This window comes from Microtus pennsylvanicus, chromosome 5, assembly GCF_037038515.1.
Source record: "Microtus pennsylvanicus isolate mMicPen1 chromosome 5, mMicPen1.hap1, whole genome shotgun sequence".
Taxonomy (NCBI): Eukaryota; Metazoa; Chordata; class Mammalia; order Rodentia; family Cricetidae; genus Microtus; species Microtus pennsylvanicus.
Window position 1 is genome coordinate 50,481,159 of NC_134583.1, and position 27,762 is coordinate 50,508,920.

General features: G+C 47.5%; 1 protein-coding gene across 1 annotated transcript in view; it reads right to left on the minus strand.

Annotated features, from left to right (window-relative positions):
* The window catches only part of Scube2 (signal peptide, CUB domain and EGF like domain containing 2), a 73,220-nt gene that overhangs the window by 13,237 nt on the left and 32,221 nt on the right, over positions 1-27,762 (minus strand). The window contains exons 10-17 of the mRNA XM_075971857.1: positions 27,149-27,265; positions 25,861-25,983; positions 25,360-25,476; positions 25,034-25,120; positions 23,076-23,180; positions 18,529-18,684; positions 17,978-18,184; positions 364-531 (exon numbers count right to left, since the gene is read on the minus strand). Of these exons, the coding sequence (XP_075827972.1) occupies positions 364-531; positions 17,978-18,184; positions 18,529-18,684; positions 23,076-23,180; positions 25,034-25,120; positions 25,360-25,476; positions 25,861-25,983; positions 27,149-27,265 (1,080 nt within the window). The remainder of the gene's footprint in view (positions 1-363; positions 532-17,977; positions 18,185-18,528; positions 18,685-23,075; positions 23,181-25,033; positions 25,121-25,359; positions 25,477-25,860; positions 25,984-27,148; positions 27,266-27,762) is intronic.

The window sequence follows — 27,762 nt, forward strand, 5'->3', positions numbered from 1 at the left end:
GAATGCATGGACCAGGCAGCAGAGGTCACCTCTTAAATCTTCGGGGTGGGAACAATGAGAGCACAGACTGAAGGTGACTTGGGTTTCCCTTGGGAGAGGCGGGGAAGTGGGAATCTGGAGGGGGCGGTAGGCCTGAATGGGGGTGCTGAGTGAGCAGCTAGACCTGGACACTGAGCTAGAGGAGGATTAGAACGTGGAGCTCAGGAGGTCTCTGCTTGTAAAACCTGCTCCTTGCTGCCCGTTCATCAGACCTGTGTGAGCAGCCTAGGTGGCTGGGGCGGCCCAGACTGGATCACATCTTCACGGGACCCTTGGGAACTCAGGAGAGAAGTGGAGTCCAGAAAGGGGCAAGCAAGTACTCACCTCTGGTTTCGCAATCCTGGAAGGAAGTGGCTCCCAGATGTTTAGTGGGAAGACCTCCTCCACATGGGAGGCATGATGTGCGGCCCACATCAGGCTGAAAGGTGCCCAGGGCACAGAGTTGGCAAGGGGCAAATCCATCTGCTGAATATTCACCTGGTTGGCATAGACCTGGAGGGAGTGACGGTCCTGGGTGAGGAAGGCTCCTCAGGGAGGCCATTCCCCACCCCTTTGTGAGGCCCAGTACCCCATGCTGACGTCAGTTTACACATCAGTGAGAAGCACGCAGCCAGCCTCACCGGGATCCTCAGGAGGAGGCAGGCAAGTGCACACTGTCCCACAGAGCCCAGCACAAAGACGGGCACCAAGAGGTCTGCTATCTGCTTCTAGTACGAGAAAGGCCTAACGTGCGGAGCCTTGGCCGGCACCCTACGCAGGGATCGCTTGTAATGGGGTGGGACTGGGTGGGAATGGAGTGAGGGGGATTAAGTACCCTCTGCTATGGAGTTAAGCTGGCTATGAGACACAGAAGCCCACCCTCACTTAGAAACTGCCGGGCCTGACTTAAAGGGCCTCCCATTGCATCGGTTACTCAGTTGCTTCTCTTGCACAAAGGTGTGTCCTGGCTGACCTCAGTCAGTGGACCAAACCTAACTAATTCACCCCACATGGACAGAGGGACCCAGTGACACTGGCTTTAAGTGTGGTTCCTTTTCCCCTCTCCAGATGGGAAAAGGAGGCAGACATTAATGAAGGACCCTCAGAAGCTCTTGTTCGTTAGGAAGCGTTAACAAGATGCTCTAGAGAGTCTGTGTCTCCTGCAGCCTCACCTCAATCCATCTTCTGTTTATTTGTGGGATTTTTGGTTTATTTTGTGGATTTGATTTATTTTTATTTATTTATTTGATTTATTTGGGGATTTTTCCAGTTAATTTTTTTACTAATTTTGTATCAGGATGGATCCAATGTATTCCGATTACTCTCTCCTCCACATTTCTCTCCCTCTCACCCCTATTAATGCCCCCTCATGACTACTTGTCCCTTTTCTAGATTTATGTGTTTTGGTATTGTTTTGTGACCCATTTCATCTAACCAGGGCCCTTTAGAGCAAGCAATGGCTGAGGTCTGCAGTACGCATATTTACCGAGTGAAGAAAGCATGTAAGCATAGCATTTATATTGTTCTGCAATGTCTTGCCCATATTGTTGTCTTTATATTTGAGACAGGGTCTCATGTAGCCCAGGCTGACCCCACACTTACCAAGTAGTCAAAGAAAACCTTGAACTCTTGATCTTCCTGCCTCCACCTCCCAAGTCCACTACCATGCCCCACTGACACAGGACTGGAACTCAAACCCTACCAATGGAGCTGTGGCCCCATCTTCATCCATTTGCTCCTGTGGGCATCAGCTAGGGCATCAGGTGCCAACCCAAGCACTAGAGGACTGATAATAAACATGGTCTCTGCTTGTGGGAAGACCAAGGTCCAGTGCACATCATCCAGAGACTTCGGGGTGCCTCCCGGCCTTGGTCTAAACAATGGCACTGGGGTTGGAGGAGTAGGAAGGGACAGACAGACTCCTTACCACCACATTCAGACACATTCCAGGCTTCTGGGATTTTTAGGGCCCCAAGATTTCCTGGTCTTGGGTATGGTTCACAAGTGACTTGTCCTTCCTCATTTTGGAAGGTTCCATTTGGACATAAAATGCAGCTTTCTTGTAATCCATCATAATACGTCCCAGGCCTGCACTGACTAACCGAAGGGGAACAGCCTGCTCAGTGTGGGACAGAAGCTGAGGAAGCTGAGGGGAGTGCTAGAGATGAGGGTGTTTGGGTGAAGAGGGACCACACTCCCCGTGCAAACCCTCTGGGTTCACACTCCTATCACCCCTGTCTAATAGGTCGGTATCTCCCTAGTCCAGCTGGCTGCCTGGGGCCATAGCACTTGATGATGAAATATTGAAATATCACGTTGATTGTTCTGGTTTGGTTTGGTTTTTGCTTGTTTGTTTAACTTCAGGATTGCCCTAGTTTACAGGCGCTCTCAAAGGAGAATAAAGGTGAAAATTATTCATTCTCTCTCTGTCTCTGTCTCTGTCTCTGTGTGTGTGTGTGTGTGTGTGTGTGTGTGTGTGTGTGTGTGTGTGTGTGTGTGTGTGTGTGTGTTTTACCTGAAAGTATTAGGGACTGGGCCTACAGCCTTACACATGCTAGTCAAACACTCTACTGCTGAGCTACATACAGGTCCAGCCCTGAGGGAGGTGTTCTGAATTCCGCCTGGCAGCATCATGAAAGGCCTCCTAAAGGAAGTCATATTTGAGTCAGGATCTCCCCAGCAGAAACAGGCTGTCCCAGAGGTTCTTGCATGGCCATATTGGAAGAAAAGGAAGGGGAGCTGGGAATAAGTCAATGGAGTTCCTGAATTCCAGACACTGGGATTTTATTCTTTGGGGTGGGGTGGGGTGGGGTGGGGGTAGTCACTGGAAGGAGCAATTCCATCAGAAGCTGTGTTTTCCTTCAGCCTCTGCATGGGTAAGGTCTTGAGGGTCTCATAAAACAGCATACTTCAGATGCATAATAAAATGCATTCCAAAGCATAAACCCTTGTAAATGTTCCAGAAAGAATAAGCAATAAGAAAATTCACGACTGTGCTTCTGATGGCTAGTTAATTCGAGATTCTGATGGTGCTAGTTAAATAAGGATTTATGCCCTGTTCTACGGCATAAAAATGAAGTAAATATACCCAATTTGGCTTCCTATTTCAGCAGTCAAACATCACCCTTGTGGTCACCCCTAAACAGCCTTTCTGTGTAGCTGACATTAAGTACCTACTGTGTACACGACACCATGGCAGGCCTTCACCTGTTTATGCCGTGTATCCCTTAGCATAGTCCTGGAGAGCAAGCGGCATCACTAGCTCCGGTTTGCAGAAAGAGAGCCTAGGAAGAGGGGCCTAAACAACTCGGTCTGAAGGCTCACAGCCTCTGTGTGGAATACATCTTTGGTGAGGTTCAGAGCTTTGAATCTAAGAGGGGGGGGGTCTCCCTGGTTTAATGGTTAGCATCCTGAACTCTGAGGAGAGGAAAAGGTGACTTCACACAAGAGGAGACAGAAGCTCATGCCTTTGTTAAGCAGCTAAAGGGCTGACGAGAATGTGTTCTTTTTAGAACTTAAATCTTCCAGGAAGTGGAGGAGAGGAGGCACAGACAACACTGACTATTGCAGATCTCAGCTGTCTGAGGGAGTGCTTATCATACGTTAGGGCAGCTTGAGCAGGGGAACCTTAGGGTTAAACAAGGTAAATGATCTCTCATCAAAATGTTTAGTGCGGACAGATCTCTGTGAGTTCAAGGCCAGCCTGGTCTGCATAGCCAGTTCAAGGCCAGCCTTGTCTACACAGCAAGTTCAAGGCCTACATAGTAAAACCCAGTCTCATAAACAAATGAAAGTCATTTATTTCATACTTTTCATTATTCTCTCAAAAATATTATTAAAATAAGGTTTTATTTTTATCAGAATGAGGCTATGCAATATTTCAGGTATTATTTCTACAGTTAGATGTACTCAATCAATAAAATCTACACTTACATTTAAATCTTAACACTTGATATTGTTCATATTTTTCTCTTATTATATTTGTGGGTTATTTTTATATGAGTTTGTGACTTTTCAAAAAGATTTATTTTATTTGTAAGGGTGTCTTGCCTTTATGCATATTTGTGTACAGTGTGTGTGCCTGGTGCTTATAGGAGCCACAGGAGGTGCCAGGTCCCCTGAAACTGGAGTTACAAATAGTTGCTACCATCATATGGGTGCTTTTAATCAAACCTAAGTCCTCTGGAAGAGCACTGAGCCCTCAAAGAGTTTGTAATTTTGTTATAACTGAAATCTTAACTGTGAACCCACCTTGCTTCCTCGGCATTCAATATTATAATGAGCAGGGTAATATGTCCGTGGCAGAGTCTACACTTCGGACTTACCCTCTACACCACAGCCTCATCTGGTTTCTACCACCACGCCGCTTCTAGCCCATGTCTCATGAAAAGCTGGGCTGAGTTACAGACAAGGCATCCACGCATCATGCTGGATCTCACCCGTTCATCCCAGTGTCTATAGTGGGCTGGTAAATAAGAGAATAACTTTTATAGATTTCTCCAGCCAAGCTGTCATAGAGACTGGCGAAAAGCAAATCGATGCCAACCTGACCAGAGTGCCTCCGACCTGCACCATTTCCACTGGAGGAAGAGCAGGCGGCAGAGACCTACGTTATAACTGTGATCCTAGCGGCAAAGTCAATCCTTACGTGGAGGCAGATCAACACGATTGGCACCAGCGGCTCCTCTGGAGGAAAACACCGTGCCCATGTTCAGGCCTAGACCTGTGTCTCGCTGCACAGGGTACCAGGATGGTCCCAGGACTGTCTGAGTATGGCTCTACCTTGAAGCTACTTACCCAACCCCCATCCCTTGTCAAGGTTCCACTTGAAGAGGCCTCACATCCTCCCACATCAGCTGGGATTTCTTAACTGATCAAAGGGTTGCCCTGTGGTCAAGAAGACCGATTCTTTCTCCCCACGGTGAAAGGCCTGCAAACAACCCCATCTTGTCAGCCACGGTTTCCATACAGAAAGACCCAGGGACAGAAGCCATGCCACACGCCTTCCAGATCCACAAGGAACACACGGCGGAACCCTGACTACCAGGATGCACGCCTGGGAACCTCGATCACATGGCCCAGTTGCTTCTCTCTTCCCCTTGAGTGGTCTGCTTGTGCTGCTGCCCTGGGACAAAGGAGGCAATTGCCCCCAGAACACTTCACCGACACAGTAAAGCTTTTGTGTGCTGTCAGTGACCATTAAAATCCTATTCTCAAATCCCGCACAGCTGTTTCTCCTCCTCTTAAAAAAGGGGGAAAAATACAAGAAAGCCTTTCTGATGCAAAAGGGCAGAAAGCAGCAGGGACCAGGATTAATGGTGACAAAGAGGCCTAAAGGCTTGCCCTCTTTTCAGCTCCGAGGGCTTTGAGTATTTCAGGCTGTGGGCAAACACTATGGTCTCTCTGCAGCTAAGAGCGTGAACCTAATAAAAGAGGCCACTCTCCAGCGCCTCACCGTTGTCTTGAGGATTGAGTCTTGACTTCTGATGGAGAGCCACAAGCAGCCCATGCAGATTCCCAAGGCATCCTGGGGTGGCTGCTTTGTCCCAGCTCCCAGGCAAGTCTCAAGGCTCCCAAGGCAGTGCAGTGGCTAGGATCCTGGCTAGAGCCTGCTTTAAAAGAATACCCCAGGATAACAGGACAAGCAACTCCTTAGACTGAAGAACAGCCTTTTCATTGTCTTTGCAGGATATTGGAGTGCACTCAGGGTTGCTGTCTGCAAACATCCCCATGGTTTAGGTCTAGAAATGAGCCCAGCTGGGTACCTCCCTTGCGGGGAACCCAAGCGTGTGTTACGTTCTCTTCGTGCCTAGTTAAGTGGGGCCAAAATTTCACTTCCTTTAAAGTGACTTTTTGGTCCTCAGTTTAAATCCCCCCACCCACTGGAAAGCTGTGCTGGGCCCTCTCTGTGTATTGTCGCTTGTCCTTGGAATTTCATTTTTTCTTCTTAAATTTCTTTTACGTTTTATTTACTTCGTGTGTGAAGAGGAGTACAGGCCGGAAGACTACTAGGGGCAGTCAGTTCTCATTCGGGGTTTCCAGGGACTGAACTCAAGTCATCAAGCTTGGTGGCAGGCACCTTCACTAAGTCATCTTGCCGGCCCTGCCCTTCGGTGGTGCTCATGAAGAAACATTAGCGTCTTCATTTAACAATGATACCAAACAAGAACTATGTGTTGAGTGTGACTCTAGGAGCTGGCGATACAGCAGAGAAGGGGATAGATATGGCCCTACCCTAATAGCGTCCTTGTTCTCATGGAGAAGATGGGCAATAGACAGGCAAAGGATCACACAGTGAAGTGCCAAACAGGGGCACGGTAATGCAGTGTCCTGGGGTGCAGTGTCTGCGTGTGTGTTTCAGTAAGGCGGCTGGGGAAGACAGTCCCGCCATGAGAGTGTCTAGTACAGAAGACCTCTGTCACAGGAATGGGGGGAGGGGTGGGGTGAGTGGAGATGTATTTTAAGTGGCTGAAACAGGAGAATTACAGGTTTGAAGACAGCCTGTGCTCAGTGAGACCCTATCTCGGATAAATAAAGAGCACACACCTATAATCCTAACACCTGGGAGGCTGAGTCAGGAAGAGCACTGTGAGTTCAAGGCCAGCCTGGATTACATAGTAAAACGCTCAAAAGCAGGCAAACAACCAAAAACAAAAAACATAAACAAACCCCAAAACAACCAAACAATATAAAACAAGCAAGGCAGGTTGTGTGGGATCTTGAAGGCCATGGCAAGGAAAGAAGGCTTACAGAGGTCCTGAATGCGCAGACTGTGTGACAGAAGTCCTGTCTCTAAGCCATCTTTTGGCTGATGTATGAGAACAGATTGAGGGCAGGAAGGGGAAGGAGAACACTCAGAGCCTGTGAGGACAGACAGGGGGAAGGAGGGTGGTTTGGAAGCCAGCCAGCAGTGACAGTGGAGGGGGGGACACTAACTGGGCTCAGGGGCCTACCTGCAGGCAGGACTGACAGGATTTATCGGTGGAGGAGTGAGGGGTGCGGCAGGGAAGATGCCAGGAAAGCTTCAGCTTTGGACAGGAGCCACTGTATGAAGAGCAGGGCCGTTTCCTGAGGAGGAAAGGCAGGTGTGGTTGGGGAGGAGAAGGAGGAGGAAACAGGGAGTCTGGTATCCATCCAGTGTTGATCGTCAGGACACCAGCTAGCTCTCTGTGCTCTCAGGAGGACACAGTGCACTTTGAGGGTTTACTAGATGACTCAGAAGTGTAAGGAAAACATTCTTGGATCTCTCTGTATTCATTTCTCCTTATTAAATAAGAAACAAGCCTCCACTGATTATGATATGGTGTAAGACCGGCCCTCAGTCAATCCACCTGTCCAAGAGTCACGAGACAGTGGGGATGATGGTTCATGTCTCAGCAAAGAGCACTGTGGGTATCCCACAACTCTGGCTCTGTAGACCGTGGGTATCCCACAACTCTGGCTATGTAGACTGTGGGCATCCCACGTCTCTGGCTACGTAGACCGTGGACATCCCACAACTCTGGCCATGTAGATGGACTGATAAATTCACTTCTTGCCATGCACTCTGGTGAATTACGATTTGACTGTGCCTGGTCAAATCGATTTAATTGATTATAATATCTAGTTTCAAACCAAGTGATTAACTGCCATAAAATCACAAGAAGCAGCTGTGGCTGCCTCGTCCGAGGCCGTCTGCCCTGAAGGTTGACTAATGGCACAAACACTCAGACAAGACAGGAACCTGCCAGGGTGGACACATCTCCTACGGCTACCGTTAGCTCTTGGTCAAGCCGTATCACCAGACAAACAGTCATGAACCAATCAGATCTGACAGGAGTTCACACAAAGCATTAGCAACAAAAGTCTGCCTTAGAAACGGATTTACACCAGTATAACCAACGGTGAACCTTGCCAAGTTGGAAAGAGTCTACTTAAAGAGGAATGCCAGTTCAAATTATGTGTATTTAATCTCTGCCTTGTTCTATCTTCTGCCATTTATTGTTTATATTAGCTAGAGTAACAGAAAATAGTCATTAATTCATATGTATATTAAAGAGACAGTGATGGAGGAGGGTCATCTTTCTATCTGTTGTTTCATTGGTTAAATAAAGAAACTGCCTTGGCCCTTTAATAGGACATAAAATTAGGTAGGCGGAGTAAACAGAACAGAATGCTGGAAGAAAGAAGCTGAGTCAAGAAGTCGCCATGATTCTCCTACCGGACACAGTCGCAGGTTAAGATCTTCCCTGGTAAGACACCTCGTGGTGTTACAGGGATATTAGAAATGGGTTAGATCGATATGTAAGAGCTAGCCAATAAGAGGCTGGAACTAATGGGCCAGGCAGTGTTTACAAGAATACAATTTCCGTGTAATTATTTCGGGTATAAAGCTAGCCATGTGGGTGGCCGGGTGCCAGGAACGTAGCCCCGCAGCTCCTATTACAACAAGACAGAAGATACACATTTAAACCATAGAAAGAGAGGGGTGGGGAGAATGAGACAGACAGACAGACAGACCTATAGCTGAATAGGGCAATTAGGGGGTTGTCATTTATTTATCTATGGTGGCATTTATTTATCTATTTATTTATTGTGAGCATGATTTGCACATTCTGTACATGTAAACACCTGTGTCCATATACGCGGAGGTCCGAGAGGGGCATCAGCTGTCTTCCTTAGCACTATCACCCTGTTTTTTGAGGCAGAGTCTCTCGTTGAACCTGAAGCTCACTGTTTCAGCCAGCCTGGCTGTCCATTGAGCTCCTAGGCTCTGCTCGGCTCTGCTTTCCAACACTGGGTGATGCCATATGCAGCCATGCCCAGTTTCTACAGTGTGCTAGGCATTTGAACTCAAGTCATCTCACATACTGAGCCATCTGCCCAGTCTCTCCAGTGGTATTTAAAACAGAGGTCAACTAAGAAAGCATGAAGATAGAGGAAGGAGGCAGGACTGAGCCCTGGACCTCTGACGCTAGGTACTAGGAAGCTGGGGAGGAACCAGTACTGAAAACGGAAAGGGAGCTGCCATCCAGGTAAATGGATCAGAAGTCTGCAGCCCACATACACAGCATGTTTGCAGCGGGAGGGCAGTCTGCAGTATCGTAGAGCAAGCCCGCATGCGTAGTGAGAGGTAAGGACATGGCGGTCCTTAGGAATCCTGGGAAAGCTTCCCCAGGGTAAGGTCGGGGAAAGAACCCAGACTGAGGGGAAGATGGAAGGCAAGGAAGATGGTACAGTCCTTTCAAAAAGTCTGTTCCTTGGCACAAGCGAGAAGTCAGTGGAGGGTGGGATGTTTCCTGAGAGGGCGTTATATGAGGCCAGCAATGATCTCAAGGAGAAAGAGGACTCAGGGGAGGAGGTGGCGCACAACAGCAGAACCACTCGGGTAAGGAACGGAGGGTGTAGGCTCAGTACTGGCCTGGAGGAGCAGGCCTCAGGCACAACAGCTGGAGCATGTGTGTAGAACATGACAGGAGGGTTCGACAGGGAGATGGAAATCTTCCTGCCTGCACAGACGTCTGTGGACACCTGTCCCAACTAATCTCAACTCTCAGCTTGGCAGAGTGTGGTATCACCTAGAGATGCACCTTTGACTATATCTGTTGAGATGTTTAACCAAAGGGAAGGCCTATTTTAACTATGGGTGGCACCATCTTCTGCACCGGGGTCCCAGAATAAACAGAAGAAAGTGAGCTGAGTATCGGTGTTTACCTCTTCCTGCTCCCAGCTGTAGATACGATGTGACCTGCTGCCACCATGGACTGCGCCCCCAAACTGTGAGCCACAATAAGCTCTTCCTTTAAAACCTGCTTTTGTCAGGTGTTTTGTCACGGCAGCAGGAGGAATAAACAATGCAACACCTCTGCCTGAAAACTCAGCTGGTCCTGGTCCGGGGCACCGTTTCCTCTCTGAGGCTCTGGCTTTGCTCTTTTAGTAAGTGGCATCTCTCCCCACTGCTATTAATGCTCCAGACCACAGCTGTCCCCCAACTCATCTGCTCTCGACCCCATCACTCAGCTGTGTCCTCCTCCACCCTCTCTCACCCATCCTGGTCCCCATCTCCGTAGCACCCATATCCCTTAGCTCATCATCATCTCTTATATAGATTACAAGAAATTTCCCCTAGTTCTCCTTTTCACTATACCCCTAAATTCATCTTTATCCTTTTAATTTATTATCTATCTCTGTGTGCCTCTCTCTGTGTGTTTGTGAGTGTGCACGCTCTTATGTGCAAGTGCATTCAGAGGCCTGAAGAGGGCTGTGATAACCTGGAGCTGGATTTACAGGCGATTGTGAGCTGCCCAATGTGAGTGCCAGGGACTGAACTCCTATTTCCTGGAAGAGCAGCAAATATTCATACCAGCTAGGCCATCTCTGTCTCTAACGGATCCCTCTCTGCCTCACTCCCTTTGACTCCATATTGAGCGTTGAGTCTCCTCGGCATCTGAGTTTCAAGCTTCCTCAAGAGCTTTTTTTTTTTTTCTGCTTCTACAAATCTCGTCTTGTCCAGTGACCACATTCATTCAGCCATTCGACCAACCTGCTGGTTTTAGCTCAGCACCCACTGCATGTGGAGCAGGGATGGAAGGGGTAAGGGACACATGAGGAGTGAGTGGCAGGATCAGAGCTGCATCAGAAATGGTTGAGCTTCCCTCAGCACTTTCTCTTGGTGGATCCTGATTCACTCTCTTAACAAATGCCGTCCCTCCTCCTAATGTGCCTCTGACCTGCTGTGTTCTCCTTTTATCAGTAGTACCTCAGTGAATCAGCACCTCTTGTGTGATACACTGAAACTCCCCAGCCAGCCTTTCTGCCCACAGTCCCACCTCTTCCCATTCAGGCAGAAAGATTTTTCTCAAATACACATATCACTCAGACACGTCTTGGTTAAATCTCAGTTCACACAAACCTAGACATATCTGGGAAGAAGGAACATCATCTGGAAAAATGCCCCTATCGGATTGGCTGGTAAGTCTGGCATCTTCTTGATTAGTGATTAGTGATTGATATGGAAGAGCCCAACCCGCTATGGACGGTGCCATCCCTGTGTAGGTGACCCAAGGGCATATGAAAAAGCAAACTGAGGGTAGGGGAGATGACTCAGACATTAAAGATTAGCTCAATAACAAAAGAAAGAAAAACACCAAGAAAGCAAACAGAGCAAGCCATGAAGAGCAAGCCGGTATGCTATATTCTTCTGTGGTTTCTGCAGTTCCTGCCTCCCGGTTCTGCTTTGAGAACGTTCTTGCCCTGACTTCTCTCAATGATGCCCCAGTGTGATTGGGACACATAAGCAGAAAAAAGCCCTTTCCTCCCCAGGTTGCTTTTGGTGATGGTATTTATCACAGCACTAGAAACCTTAGCTAAGACCAACACCATGGTGTGGAAAGGTGAAAATGAAGCTCCTTAGCAGAATGTTTCAGGTCTTCTGTGATTGGTCATACCTCCCCTGAGCCTAAGTACCCTACCTGGATCTCCAGGCTCCTAAGGCTGATGTGCAGGCCTAGCTATGTGCACAACCTCTCTCTTGTGATTCTCCAGGCTGTGCCACTGTCTGAATGCTCCCCCACCCACCATCAATAGCACCTCCCCCAGACTGAGCTTAGGCATCCTCTTTGGGGAATACATCTCTGTCTGACCCTGCACTGGAAAGACTGTGTGCCACTCACAAGACGGCTTCTTATTTTCCAGAGCTCCTTTCTATCCTCCACAGCGTGGACACTTAACTTTCTGAGTACAGTATGAGGGATGGCCCAGGGCTCAGCCCTGTTCAGGAGTATACTCAGACTGGAGAGTCAGAAGCATAGGCTCTTGATTCAGACTTGGATTTAGTCTTGCCTCTGACATTCACTTGCTGGTTGAAATTGGCAGGGGAAAGCTTGGTTTCTATGCCTTCTACTCATCTATAAAAGGACATAACACGAACTCGGAGGGATTAAATGCAAAAATATAGAGAGAGCACTTAACGTAATATGGAACACACCTTAAGTCTTTGATAAATGTCAACAGTTTACTAAATTCTGTTCTTGTTCTTGTTGAAACAAAGTCTCTCTCTATAGAACTCACTGGCCTCAAACTTTTTAATCTTCCTGCCTCAGCCTCCTGAATTCTGGGGTTAAAATCTTATACCACCATGTCTAGCTTATCAAGAACATTTCTTTTTTTTAAATATTTATTTATTATTCATTCATTTATTGTGTAGGGGTATTTTAACTACATGTGTGTCTGTAAACCATGTATATGCCTGGTAGCCTTAGATGCCCTGGGACTGGGGTTATAGACAGTCATGAGCCACTCTGTAGGTGTTGAAATCAAATCCAGGTCCTCTGGAAGATCAGGCAGTGCTCGTAACTACTGAGCCACCTCTCCAGCCCCTCAAGATCCATCCCAGGGCTCACACATGCTCAGCAAGAGACTCTACTATGAGCGACAGCTTCAACCCAGGAATCTGTAGCTTGTAAAATAGAATTGCTTTCTTATTTATTTATTTGTATTTTTTCTATGTGTATATGTTCGTGTGTGTATATGTATGTTATTGTATGGAGCATATGGGTGTATGTATGTATCTGTCAATTGCTCTATACTGTATTTTTTGAGAAGGGATTTCCCACTGAGACTGGGAGCTTACTAATTAAGTTAGGCTGGCTGATTGTAAGCTCCAGTGACCCTCCTGATTCTGCTTCCCCAGAATAGAGATTATGTGCACACCCTCCTGATGATTCTGCTTCCCCAGAACAGAGATTACGCGCATGCCTAGTTTTTTATATGGGTGCAGGGGACGCAAACACAGATCCTCATTCTTCCACACTTTACTAAGTCATGTCTCCAATTCCAGAATTGCTTTTCTTTTCTGACATCTTGCTAAAATTGATCACAGATGGTCTAAAGGTTACTTGAAGAACAGGCTGTCCCCAGTGCCAAATTCATAAATTCACAAATTCATTACAATGCCGGATGTACAAATGACAATAAGAAAGTCTTTCTGTTTGACCAAAAGTGATCTTTTCTTTGTTGCAACTTATGACTTTAAAATTTATTTTTAAAAAATTTTAATTATTTATGCGTGTGCATGCACATGTCACAGCATGTGTGGAACACAGAGGACAACCTGTGGGAGCTGGTGCTAGCCTTCCACCGTGTGGAACCTGGGGACGGAACTCAGCTCAGCATTTCCAGTGGCAAATACCTCTACCCACTGTGGAGGTTTGACTAGGAATGGCCCCTACTAGACTCATGGGTATGAATGCTTGACCAAAGGAAGTAACACTCTTAGAAGGTGTGGCCTTGTTGGAAGCAGTGTGTCACCGTGTAGGAGGGCTTTGAGGTCTCATATGCTCAAGCTACACCCAGTGTAAGACCCACTTTCCTTCCTGTTGCCTGCAGATACAGATGTAGAACTCTCGGCTCCTTCTCCAGCACCACATCTGTCTGCATGCTGCCATGAAGGTAATGGACCAAACCTCTGAACTGTAAGCTGCCACCTCAATTAAATGTTTTCCTTTATACGAGCTGCAGTGCTCATGGAGTCTCTTCACAGCAATAGAAACCCTAAGATATCCATGGGACCATCTTGTCAGCCCTAAGCTCTATTTTACTTTTTATTTACTGTTTTGTTTTGAGATAGGGTCTCAGTATGTAGCCCTGGATATTCTAGAACTACCTGTGTAGACCAGGTTGGCCTCCACTCACAGAGAACTGCCTCTGCCTCCTGAGTACTGGGATTAAAGCTGTGCACTGCCATGCCTGACTAATTTTTTAAATGATCTGGGGAAAACAATTTAATGTAACTAGACAAAACCTATAAATGTTCTTAGAAAAAGAAATACAATTAATTTAAGGCAATGTATTTGTGTGTTCTTACTGATCAAAAGAGTTAGTGATTTTATTATTATTTTCACTTATTGTGCTTGCAAAGATTAAAAGGACGGATGATAAATAGTTCATGAAAGTGAGGATGTGGGCACTGAACATTCTCATGTAGTGCTAGAAGCAGTGTGCCTTGAGGGGGATTTGGGAGTGTGAGCTGGCAGTATCTGCCAGTGTTGACATATGTAGTTACACTTCCAAAACTCTAAGGTTTGAGAATATTGGTGTTTGCACAAAGAAGGCTGGCTATCCACAGTAGCTCTGCTTGTAAAAGGAAAATTAGGAATCGTGTCAACATTGACCCATGAGCCAGGCTAACAGATACTGCTCTCTTAGATACAGACTAGGACTGGAGAGTCTGTGAGCTCCCAGGCTGAGCCTGGGAACTATGGGTAGGAAAACCCCCTGACTTCTATCCTAGGATGAACTGGGCCTCTGCTATCGCCCTGAGGTCATTCCCTCAGCTCCCAGCCCTCACCATCCTGTGCTTCCTTCTGATACCTGTAGGGGATTTTGTTTTACTTCTTATTCTTTTGTCTGGAATGCTTTTCTTCCAAGCATCCCCAAGTTTTCTTTCTCTTTCCTTTGTGTGTCTGCGCCATTGTGCTTTGCACTGGGGCCTTCCCTGAGCACATCTACACCCTGGGGAACACAATCCCTCCCTGCTCTTCACCATGCCTGGGGTCTTTCTGTTTCCCTTCCCAAGTGACCTGTTCTCCATATCCTAGCCATTGTTTGACCATAATCTGTGTCCTTGTTTATGGGGTAGTCCACCTGCTTCTTTCTCCAAAAATTGTAGGCTTCAAGGGCTGAGGATTTTGCTAGTCTGTCTCCCTCAGAGGAGTCTCAGCATCCACAGTGGTACCTAGTACACTTAATAGGTAGCTAGCAATGAATAAAAGAACGGTTCATTTTTATGAATGCATAAAAACATATAGCCAATTTTAGCAGTGCTGGGAAGCAGGACTGGGGAGATGTGGGAAGAATGCTCCCTGCTATTCATTGCTGTACCATTTGAGGTACACAAGCGTGGTGGCTTCCATTCCCCTATCAGGCCATCTGAGACACCTTGCTGGGCCCTGCTATGGTCTGGGTATGATTTAAAGGACACATGTGTTGAAATGTAATATTAATTAAGCATTAAGGTTAAAAAAAAAGCTAAGTTAAGATCTTTAGAGGTGGGCTTTGGGGAGCAATGATTAGAATTATATAAATTCATGAGAATGGGGCCCATGTGATTGAGCACTGCTAGCTAAACAAGAATAGGGAGAATAATGTCAGCTATAGGAGGCTGAGGCCGGAGGATCAGTTACATTCATACGTTCAAGGAGGCAGGACTACACAAGACACAAACAAAACAAAACAGGAAAAAAAAAAGAGAAAACTCAAGAGCTACATGTGTGCCCAGATCTCCTGCCATCTGAGGCCTGGGCTCCTGAGACCACAGCCGGAAGAAGCCATCATCAGACGTGGGCTTTCCTATCTGATACGCAGAATCATAAACCAAAATCAACCCTTTTCTTTGTAAAGATAACCAACCTCCAGTGTTTCGTTATAGTAACACGAAAATAATAAACAGAAGCTGAAAATACTTTCTAAAAAGAACCAAGGACATTCCTAGACTTGTCTCCATTGCATGTGCCAACAAGAGTTCAGACATAGCAATAAGCCTGGCAAATTTAAGGGGTCTCTCCTTCTACGACGTGGATCCCAGAGATCAGACACAGGTCTTCGCTACAAGTGCCTTCACCTGCTGAGCTGTCTCAGTCTCCCAAATCCTTTCTAATTAGTATACCTGACCCTTCTCTGTACCTGGATCCTCCCTTTCAGACCACTGCTGTGCTGTGTTTCTGCCACAGGAAAGTCTTCAACATTGTTGCCTGTCTTGGTCCCATGTTGGGTACAGGATTCATTTTCAGTGTTAGAGGAAGCTTTTGAGGAAACACACTTCCTCTTTAAGAAACAAACCCATGCTAGGTGGTATTGGTTCATACCTTTAATCCCACACTCAGGAGATAGAGGCAGATAGATCTCTGAGTTCAAGGCAAGCCTGGTCTACAGAGCGAGTTCCAAGACAATCAGGTCTACACAGAGAAGCCCTGTCTCAAAAAAACGAAGAAAGAAAGAAAGAAAGAAAGAAAGAAAGAAAGAAAGAAAGAAAGCCAAATTTAGCTGATAGGCATGCCAGGGACACATTTGTATACCATAACAACTTAACTCTATTTGGTGCACCCCCCCCCCCCGTAGGCCTGTGGCCCAGAGGCCTGAGTCAGTAAGGCCTGATCCTCTTCTTGGGTCTTTGCTCCCCTAAAGCACACCCAGTTGTAGTACCGCAAACAAGATCCCTGAGGGGCCACAGGCCTTGACTCTAGTCTTCCTGAATTCTCAACTGTCCATAGTCTTCCTGACAAAGCCACAGTCCTTACTTACCCCAACAGGCCTGGAAAGGGGGGGGGGCTGCTACTCAGCTTCCAGAGACCAGAAAGAGGACCTGCCTGGCTGCTTGCCCAAGAGTTCATTCCTCTCACCCTGGAAAGCAAAGCAGGGCCACAGCAGCCAGCTCTTGTCACCAATTTGGTATGGAGACTGGAACTCTGAAGAGTCCAAGTGAGAAACGGGCCAGCTGGGTTTATTACCCTCTTTTCTTTTTAAGAAAATCAGCTGGAATAAGAGTCAAGACGATCTGGGAACTGGCCCCTTGGGGGCAGTTACATTTGGTGTTCTCTAAGCTTTGGCGAAGCAGCAGATTGGAACTGTGCTCTGGCTGAGAGCTCTCCAGAATGAAGCTATTCAGCCATACGCATGCAGAAACACCAGCGTCCTACCCTTTACCTATGCGCCATTCCTCAGGCCCAAGCATCTCCTGATCCTTCTGGGATCTCCTTACTGAACTTCACCTCACACAGGGAGTGAAAACGAGCTTTGGAACTAGACTACAAATTCAATCTTTAAAAAGAAAAGCTATTTTCATTTGGGGGCATGCACAGGGTGTGTGTGGGGTGTATTTGTGCAGTGTGCGTGCACATGCATGTGCATACATGTTGGCAGTCAGAAGACAACCTATAGTGTTATTCCTCAGATAAAACCCAGACTTTCCTTTCGAGACAGGGTCTCTCAGTAGGACCTGCGGCTCCCCGGTTAGGCCAGGCTGCCCAGCCTTTAAGCTCCAGTGATTGTCTGCTCTGCCTCTCCAGCACTGAGAATACAAGAAAGAACCATCAAGCCTGGCTTTATAGGTGGGTTCCGGGAATCAAATCCAGGTCCTGTGCTTGCATGGCAACTGTTTACTGGCCCAAGGTATTTCCCACCAATGAGACTTTCAGCAAGAGAACATAGAACTCAGCGTTCATTCTGTTGCCTGTAGGAGATGCTGGTCCCTGCCCGGTAAGACTATCACTCCATCAACGGAGCAGGGGCAAGGTGGTGTTCCTAGCAGATCAGAACCAAGTCAATCATACTTATAAAGGGAGCCCCCAACTTCCCTCCGCAAGGCTTCTCAGGCAGTCTCTCTAGTAACTGCACAGAACAAATCTCACATCTGACCACCCTGGAGTCTCTTGCTGGATCTAGAAACTGGTATTTATTCTGAAACACGCAAACACACACCAACAACACACCATGCATGGAACTGAGACTGCTTTGAGCCCCAGCCCGAAGCCCGAGTGTCAGCAAGGCACTTGCGTGACATCTGGCTTTGCCTTTGCACAAAACTGTGGACAGAAATGAGTTTACTCCTTATCACCAGGGGCCAATTCAAAAAGCAGTAACTACAGAGACCGTGACAAGAAAGTGGTCTAGAGGCGCACACTAGCCGGGCAGTGTTGACAAGCCTGCATTTGCTTTTTCGTCCTTTAGTTCCATAAGCGCCGCCTACCACGAGCCAGCAAACATGCCAAGTAGGAGGGAAAGACAGTTAAGTCCCACCTCAGCTCCTGGGGAGCTCCAGGGCTGGTGAAAACACAGCAGCTTAGCAGATGAGAAAAAGCATCCCTGGTGTCTCAGGAGTGAGCCGAGAGAAGGAAGGTGGCCCAGATCTCTCACTGGCTCCCTTGCTCACACACAGGCCTAGCACTCCCTACAGGCCTGTCAGTCATCACCTTGGGCTACTCACCACACTGGTTTTCCTCTTGACTCTGCCCCACTCCACAGGTCTCCTCCCGCTGTTCGGACGCTCGGAGGGACTTTTTAACCACGTTGAGGTCCATGCCCGAGAACTGCAGGTGAAACTGCTCCCTGTGGGCAGCCTTCTTGAGCGTGCGGATGGCTTTCCGTAGTCGCTTCTCCGTCTGCTTTACCAGGCAGCTCAGATTGCAGGAGACTGTGGAAACGGGGACAGGTCCTCAGGTGCAGTGAGGATGTCCAGGCTAGACCCCACCGACATCCCAAGTCCCCTGGAGCTGCGAACCTAGCAAGCTGGGCAGCATTCAATTCAAACACGAAATTCTGAGAGCCAAATGGTAGCTTTGGGTTTTATGAAGTGGAGGGGAAAACCTCTCCATCAGGTTCTGGATAAGTTAGTGTAATTTGTGAGGGTGGAATCAAACAGGAGATACTTGAGGGTTTAGTTTCTGCCCCCCCCCCCCAGGAACGATGGAATGGAAGGCAAAGAGAGAAGAAACGAGTTTTGAGAAACCTGGCGCCGCAGATGGCTTTCAGACCAACCTGTCACCTCCTTTTTGTAAGTTTCCCGTTCAAGCTCAACCGTGATAAACATTTCCTTAGTGGCACTCGGTCGGCCAAGGGCTCCTGGGACTTGCTTGCCAGAGCTGCATGTAAGGTTTGCGTACTGGAAGCTCTCTCTTACTGAGCTGTGCCTCTCTGTATGAAGAAACAAAACGATCGAAAGCCAAGTCCTGGCAGACCACTGAGCTGAGCATTCGCTGGGGCTCAGTAAACATTTCATCACAACCCTCTGGGGACCGCGTGATTCACTCCACATGCCGAGCCATTGCCAGCCCCTAGCCTGGAGCCCAGAGACATTTTCGTTACTCTGTAACGTTACAGTCTAGTTCTGGAACAGTCTTTCCACGGGTACAGGCTGGGTGTCTCCCACTGGCCAGCCACTTATGCGGAGAACAAGAACCAGGGGGCAGCAATTGTTCTGTATTTTTGATGATGGTTGGCGAAGGTACTGGATGTTCTCAAAGCTGGACTGGGATGGCCTGATGCTGAAGCTTCAGACAGGAAATGAAACGAAACCAACCCCTCCTTCCTGTCCGAATAACCTTGGTGCAACTCCATTCCAAAGGGAGAGACAGAACAGACATCAACAGTGATGTCTCATTTTAAACAACGACAAAGCAAATGGCACCAAGATTCAGCAGAACCAAACAGTCTCCACGCAGGATGAGGTGGAAGGCTGGCTCTAAGACAGGCTTTGCAGCCAGGGGGGTGGTGGCCCATGCCATTAATATCAGCACCTGAGAGGCAGAGGCAGACGGGTCTCTAGAGTTTGAGGCCAGCCTTGTCTACAGAGTGAGTTCTAGGACATTCAGGGCTACACAGAAAAACCCCGCCTACAGAAAAAGGAGGTGGACTTTGCACGTCCCTATTCTTGATTTTTCGATTTTCATGGTGTCCCCTCTGCCCAGTGCTTCTGATGAATCTGTTGATTCAAAAGACAAAACTGAACCAAACCAAACTACAAAGCAGGACCACATATACACAAAACCTTCTTGCATCTCTTCTAAAACTGATTTCATTGAACTAAAGGTTATCTGTGCTATAGTCTTTAATGACAAAGCAATAGACCACTGTGGCCAGAGGAAGACACAAATTCATTTTCTACCTATATTTTTCCCCAAACTTATATTTTATAGTTTTAAAAAGTATTTTTATTTTTATATGTGTGTGTGTGTGTGTGCCACATGTGTGCAGGTGCCTAAGGAGGCCAGAAGAGGGCATCAGAGTCTTGAGCTCAAGTTACAGGCAGTTGTGAGTTGCCCAACATGGGTGCTGGAAACTGAACCTGGGTCCTCTAGAAGAGCAGCCAGAGTGCTCTGAGTCTGAGCCATCTCTTCAGTCCTGTTCTACATGTTTAAAGAGCTAACCTCAAAGCTTAATGGATGTTAAATCTGAACTTGTTTTCCTTTCAGTTTTCATGTGTGCATGCGTGTGTGTGCGTGCATGCACGTGTGTGTCTGTGTGTGTGTGTTTCCAACAGAGTTTCTCTCTGTAGCCTTGGCTGTCCTGGAACTCGCTTTGTAGACCAGGCTGACCTCCAGCTCTGAGAATCTCTTACCTCTGTCTCCTAAATGCTGGGATTAAAGGTGTGCACCATCCCTGCCCGACTTTCCATATCTATATGAAAACTACTTTTACCTTACTTTTTTATGCTGTGGTTACATTTTTGTGCGAATGCACACATGTCATGGCTCACATGTGCCATGGGGGTGCGTATGGAAGTCAGGGGACAGTTCTCACTACCGTATGTGTGGGTCCTGGGGACCAAGCCAGGCTATTGGCTTGGCAGCAGGCTTCTTACCTGCTGGGCATCTCACTGGCCCTAACACTATTTTATCTATTTATTTTGTTTTTACACAAATGTTGCTCTGTGTTCCAGGCTGACCTGGAATTCACTGTGTACTCAGAGCCAACCTTGAACTCACAACAGTCTCCTTCCCCAGCCTCCCAAGTGCTGGGATTGCAGGTGGAAGTCACTACGTTTAGTTCTTTAATTCGACACTTTGTATCTTGAATTAAGTTTAGATTTACAGAAAAGCTGACGGAAAGTACAGCCTCCTTGCCCACCCTCCTCTGAGTTCCTCCTGCTATTTAACATCTTCAGCACTGGTCCAATCTATAAAGTAAGCTCCAGACCGAATCTATGTTTTAAATAGTACGTTCCTGGGCGGGAGAGATTGCTCAGTGGTTCCTGCAGAGGCCCAGAGTTTGATTCTCAGCACCCACACTGGGTGGCTCACAGCTCCAGAGAGAGCTGACTGGGCTCTGCCGGCTCCACACTCGCATGCACACACTCCCCACACACATGTATGCACAAATAAAAATCACTTTCTAAAAATAGGTCATACAGCCTGGCTGTGGTGGCGCACACCTTTAATCCATAGCATTTGGGAGGCAGAGGCAGGCGGATCTCTGTGATTTGAGCCCAGCCCTGGTCTATAAGAGCTAGTTGCAGGACAGGCTCCAAAGCTACAGAGAAACCCTTGTCTCGAAAAAAGAAAGAAAGAAAGAGAGAGAGAGAGAGAGAGAGAGAGAGAGAGAGAGAGAGAAAGATAAGTCATACTGTGGCTGGAGAGATGGCACATCGGTTAAGAGCACTGACTGTTTTTTTTAGAGGACCTAGGTTTGATTCCCAACATCTACAGGGTTGCTCAGAAGTGCTTGTAATTCCAGTTCCAAGAGGTCAGACGCCCTCTTCTGGCCTCCTTGGGCACCAGGCACATAGGTGACACAAAGATACACATGAAGTCAAAACACCCATACACATAAAATAAAATTTAAAATATAAAAATACTTTCCTAATTTAAAAGTAAAAAAAAGAAAATTGACTCAGCCCTAAACAGGAAATTCCTATCAGCCATTAAGACCAGGTAGCATCTCGGGAGAGGGGACAGAATGAAGGTAAGAGCTGGAAGATGGGGAGGAGGCTCTGACATATGGAAGACGGGGAGGAGGCTGTGACATATGGAAGACGGGGAGGAGGCTGTGACATACTTTCTTTTGTCCACGTCACAGCCAATGCGACCATGATCTCACTGCAGCTGCGGCGACCTGCAATGGGCCGGCCAACAGTCAATTATGGAGCTCCGAGGGGCTCATGGGGCCCCATCCCTCCCTACGGAACTATGTACTGACAGATTCTGAGGGAGGACAGCCATTCTCCTCAGCTGCGTACCTACCAATGTGCCCTCAGCTTCCAGTGGTTACTCCAAGACTATGGGCATACAGACGGCCCTGGTTGAACTCGGTCACAAAGCAAAGCAAAAAGGCTTGAATGTGGGAAATCGGCTCATAAGGAAGGGGACAGGGGTAGGGACGGGAGGGAGAGAAGAGAGGGTGGAGGGGCATCAGTCAGCAGGATGCAATATATGCATGTATGACATTTTAGAAGAGCAAATTTAATAAAAGTTAGAAAAGTATAAATATGAAAAGAGAACATGAAAAATACAGAAGAAAATCAGAATCTCCCACCATATGTCTTACCGAGACATCATCACTACTAATAATACAGTCAGCTTTCTGGGGCTTTTTCCTTCAGCTCCATTTAGATACAAGTTTGATTAGTTAGACATATATAGAATTCTACTATCCCCCTTTCTATCTCTTTTTTGTTTGTTTATGTTTGGGGAGACAGGTTCTCTCTGTGTAGCCTTGGCTGTCCTAAAACTTACTCTGTAGATCAGGCTAGCCTCAAACTCAGAGATCCGCCTGCCTCTGCCTCCTGCCCCTACGTGCTGGAACTAAAGGTGTGCACCACCACACCTGACTACTATCTCGGCCACATAACAAGACACCTTCCCACACCATTAACATTCTGTGAATACATATAATTAATAGGTGCACATGTTCCATCAATGGGGGCACCAAAATGCATCTTGATTGTACACCAGTAGGCAGTCAAAATGGCTAGCATGAGCTTTAGGTTCATTTGTTTCAGGGTAGACTTCCTAATCTATGTCTTGATTTATCTTAAACTCCACAAGTACTCTCTGAGGTTCTGATGGAAAGCAAAGTTAGGGAAGAAAGCAGCACCGTTCGCCTGTTCCAGTAAGCGTAGCCATCCTTGGAAGACATTTGTTTTCCTCCTGGCCCTGGGGCCACAGTTTCCAAACAGCAGAGCAGCCAGAACCCTGGACATTCTGTCTGTTCACAGGTGTTGTTCCCAAGTCAGCCCCCTTTTTATCATAGCTTGCACTTCAACCAAACCCTAAGATCAAAAACATTAACCCAAAGCAGTCCCAAGTGGCTGATTCATCTCAAGCCCCATTGACTCGGATGAGCTCCAGTGTTTCCCCAGAGCCTCAACAATGACCTCACAAAAGACTTTCTGGGGATAAGCCCAGAACGGCACAGGGGTTAGTGCAGGCTCCACTCCTCCTGGAGAGGAGTGTCCCCGCAGATTCTGAATGTATGTGACATCTGACATGTCCTTGCATCATCTGGACAGCCATCTCCAGCTCAGCTGGTCGCAGGTCCCTTACCCAATATGCAGGCGAGCTTCCTGCCCCAGCCATCCAGTTCCATACCTGGTAGCGCTGGTCGCGGGCCCTCGGGAGACAGCTTGACCTTTTGCAGACTACACTTGCCTTCATTTAGCTTAAAGGTTACACTTGTCCTGACGGTGATGACATCTTCAGAAAGAAGTAAAAGAAATTACCTTCACAGGCAAAGGAGGAAACACCCAGAGAGTGGTGGCAAGCTCCTGCTGGCTGGACCTCACTACATGTTGTAGCTGATGAACCCCTCTTAAGATGACCCCATTGGCATGCACAGGTTCACCTGGAACCTCCTCAGAGTCAAACTTATCTCAAGAGAGAGATGGCTTCAATGTTTAAATGTAACAGAGAAAGGGCCCCAAACAGTCTCCACAGCCAGACGAAAGATGAGGTCATTTTTGTGTCTTCCAGAGAAGGAGGGCGAGAATCCTTCTGCTTGAATCTGAACAAGACTGCTGCTGGGGGGAGTCTCTTCCGTGTGTGGCTTCCCAGAGAGGACAGGGATGGCAGGGCTGCCAGTCCAGATGTGGCTACCACTTCTGGGTCTGGGATGGAATAGTACAGAATTCTGTTCTCCCAAAATAGATCTTAACTATATGCTTTGCTGGAGCCCATGCCTCTAATCGAAAGACCTCTGATCTGTGAAAACTTCAGCACATCCCTTAATCTTTCCCATCTCAGGTTGCTCGGGTGTTAAGTGCACACAGTTAAGCAAGCACCCGTTTTACCAGGATATTGTTAAGGATTAAATTAGGTAATGGCAAAAATAAATGTTTAGCCGGTTTCCTGGTACGTAGTAAGGACTGCTAGCTATTTCCTTACCAATGCTTAGAGCACCCCAGATGAACCAGACCGTGTTTCCTCCTCTGCCTTGATCCTAACATCCATCAGAATGGGCAGCAAAGAACAGCACTTAAGACTCTGAACTCAAACTGCTTGAGTTCAAATCCTGGCTCCTCTGTTTCTTTTCTGAGTCACTTTGAGTAAGTTCTTCCATCCCTCTGGGCCTTGGTTTCTTTGGTTAATGAAGATAATAATAAAACTGCCAAGTGTGGCAAACTCACGCTACAACCCAGCACTTAGGCAGCTGAGGCAGGACTGTTATGATTCAAGGTCATCCTGAACTACAGTATGTTCCAGGTTAGGCTGGGTTACAAAGTGAGACCTGCCTCCAATATTTAATACATAAAGTTTCAAGTGGATTAAATAGCCTATTCTATGGAATATAGTGTGTAGGATCTGGAGTATTTTAACTTCTTTTTTTTTTTTTTTTTTTTTGGTTTTTCGAGACAGGGTTTCTCTGTAGCTTTGGAGTCTGTCCTGGAACTCCCTTTGTAGACCAGGCTGGCCTCGAACTCACAGAGATCCGCCTGCCTCTGCCTCCCGAGTGCTGGGATTACAGGCGTGCGCCACCACCGCCCGGCTGAGTATTTTAACTTCTAAACTACCATCTTGCATGGTATTTCAAACTTTCGACATCTTTATAATATAGACATCAAGATATAATGTAATTCTCTATTTGGACAGTTTTGTAACAAAATGGCAAATGTGTCCTTCTCTGGGAAGATGAGGCCTCCAGAAAACTCTGGACTTTTATTCTTAGTACTGTGACAAAGTAGAATAGGTCTGGGTCTTTCTTGAGACAGAACTCCACTTCTTCTAGCCTGTCCATGCCACCTCCACCAATGTCACATGTCCAGGCATGGTCCCTGCTCTGGGATAGAGCAAATTTGGGATCCTCGGACTGTTCTCTCTGTGGCCCTCTTTCAGTACGGTGACCCACCCAGGTTCACAGGGGACACTCAGTAAGTCTGGTTTCCACAGATGGGCGAGAGATCAGACACCACAGCTGTGGACAAGAACAGCCTGTGCTGTGCTCAGAGCATCCAGATAAGAAAAGAGCCAACAAAGTCACCCCCGTGAGCAGCACCCCAGGGAAGAAGCATTGAATGCAATGAGCCCCTGCAAGAGCACAGTTTGGTAATTACCCCCAAAATCAGAGTCGTTTGACTTTTGCTGTCTGCTTCTGAGAGAAGAGGAAGAGCCGCAGGTGACAGAGTAGGCCTCTTGCAGTCCTGACAGATAGAATGTGGAATTGTCAAAACGCATAAGCAAGATGACAGACTATCCTGGTAGCAATTAAAGTCACCCCCACCCCACTCCACATAGGCCGCTAGAAAAATACCCAGGATATGAGCTCTCAAAGCGTGGGCCTCTGGTGGTTCAAGAAGTATCTGGTCCAGACCCAGATGCCCTTTAAGTATGTCCAACACCTACAGGCCGTGGCATGAGGACTGTGCCAGGATTCACTCACCTGAAGAGAGGTAGATGCCAGAGTGACATCTTAGGATGCACCTGTCTCCTCCACCACTCTTACCACAGTGCAGGGACACACTGGGCGTCGTGCTGGTGGGCAGGAAGCCCTTCACTTCTAGACAGGACAAAGAAGCACGCACACAAATGCAAGGAGAGCCGAGGACACCAAAGGCCCCACGAAAAGACGGCAGAGCTGACCTCCCTCCCCAGCCTCGCCTCCCACAGAGGTCAAGGGGACACTTGTCTGCTGTTCATGCAGAGAAGCAACCACGAAACAGAAGCAAGCTCCGATCTAGGCAGAAGCACAGAGCTGAATGTCAAGGAACCTGCAAGGTTTTTGTACTTGTTAAAGACCAGCTGCTGCCGCTCCAGGGAGGGGGACTCCATGGGAAAGGTGCACTTTGGGCCCGGTGGAGTGTGGAACATACAGAGTCTCAAACCCTGGACTCAGGTTGAGCCTGTAGCCACGTGGGAACTAGGGAAGGACAGCATCTCTTACCCACGCAGTCTTTTTTATTCCAGTGGAGCTTGTACCCTGGATGACACTGGCACTCGTAGCCACCCACTGTGTTGACGCAAACTTGCTGGCAGCCCCCATTGCTGACACTGCACTCGTTGGTGTCTGTGGAACCAAAAGGGTCCCCTGTCACAGCAGTCACGTCAAGGGCTGACTGCCTCTGCCTTAGACAAGTCTCGTGGCTGACAGGCGTTTTCAGGGACATGCATCTGCTGACTGCACTCCCCACTGGCATGAGCCTGGGTTGGGAGGTTTGAGCCACTGACAGGAACACCCAAAAGGAAACACCACTTTCAGATGTCTAGACTCAGACCCTGCATGGGCTTTGAACTTCAAACGCCATCATCCTCTGGGCTACATAGCAAGAGAGACAGAATTAAAGCTCCCTATTTGACTCTTTCCATAGCTGAGAGAGAAGAGAAGTTGTGTGCACCTATCCGTCCCAAATAACTTGGGACTGAACTCAAGCTGGAAGGTTGACATCTGTGTTCAAGGGGTGTCTCACTGGGGTCTCATGATAGACGGGGTAAGGTCAGGGATGTTTTTAGATGTGCCAAGAATGTGTGGAAAGAGGGAAGGGAGACACTATCATCTACAGCAAAGTACCATTATCTGTTCTTCTCAAACACAGGGTGTGAGAACTGGCAGGAAGTGTCCCAGCCTGTGGTCCTCAATCCCACAGATACCTAGAATCACCATGGTGACCTTAGACTAGTAGGTCTGGAGTCTAGATCTATTCTCAGTGGCTGCTGATTGCCGGGGAAGTAGAGTGAGAGTCAGTTAGCACAAAATCTGACTTATCTATACCACAGTCTACTTGATCGTAAGGGTGTGAGCCATGAGCATAGACTGTTAAACGGGCACAGAATGAAGAGATAGAGTCAGTGCCACCTTCCAGATCCAAACCTACGACTAGGGCTTGAACCAAGGTTTTGCAGCCCGTGCTCGGACAGAACAGAACTACGGGGCTGCTTGGTGCCCGGCCAAGCCTCTCTGAAGACAGCAACATTATCTTCTGCTGGAAAGAATGAGTTATTGTCTCAGCTCCTGCAAGAACCCCTTTCTCCAAATATGAGCACAAGTCAATTCACTGATGAATCCACAGCTGACAGAGCTCAGGTCCTCTGTGCCCCATTCCATACCCAACGTGCTAATGGGGTAAATACTAACATGTTCCCACGAATGCACTCTTTGTCCCATACAGGAAGATAAACCTCAATGGTGGCCCTGCTCCCGGGCTCGGGCTCCCATAGAGGGCTGGTCCACTCACCTCCACAGTGGGTGAAGCCGTAGAGTGTGAACCCGCTGTTGCAGGCACAAACAAATGTACCTGGGTGGTTGATGCAGCTGTGGTCACAGGTTCTTTCCAAAGAGCATTCATCCACATCTGTAATTATCAAAGAGAGAGGGGAGCTGATGCCAACTCAGCTGTGTGGGTAGAGGCGTTCGTAGCAATCACAAGTTGCTGACTAACTTCAAAACAACACAGGTCAGGAAGACCAATGAACCCATCGCTTTGCTCATTTGTATCAAAGACTGTGTCGAGGAGCTGTCATAATTACAGTCGTTCCCATGTTCCTTGACTGTGAATCTTTTCTTTTTAAAGATTTGTTTTTATGTGCATTTGTGTCTCACCTCCATGTATATGTCTGTGTGAGGGTGTCGGGTCCCCTGGAACCTTGTAGGTGCTGGGAACCAAACCGGGTCCTCTAGAAGGGCAGCCAGTACTCTTAACCCCAGTCATCTCTCCAGCCGCTTGGTTGTAAATTCTACCGCAAACTATACTTGCTTCGATGTTCATGTGATCTCTCTCACTCACTCATGTGCAGGGCTGAGAAATTTAAGTTATATAAATTGTGGTTGTTTTAGTTTTTATCAACTTGA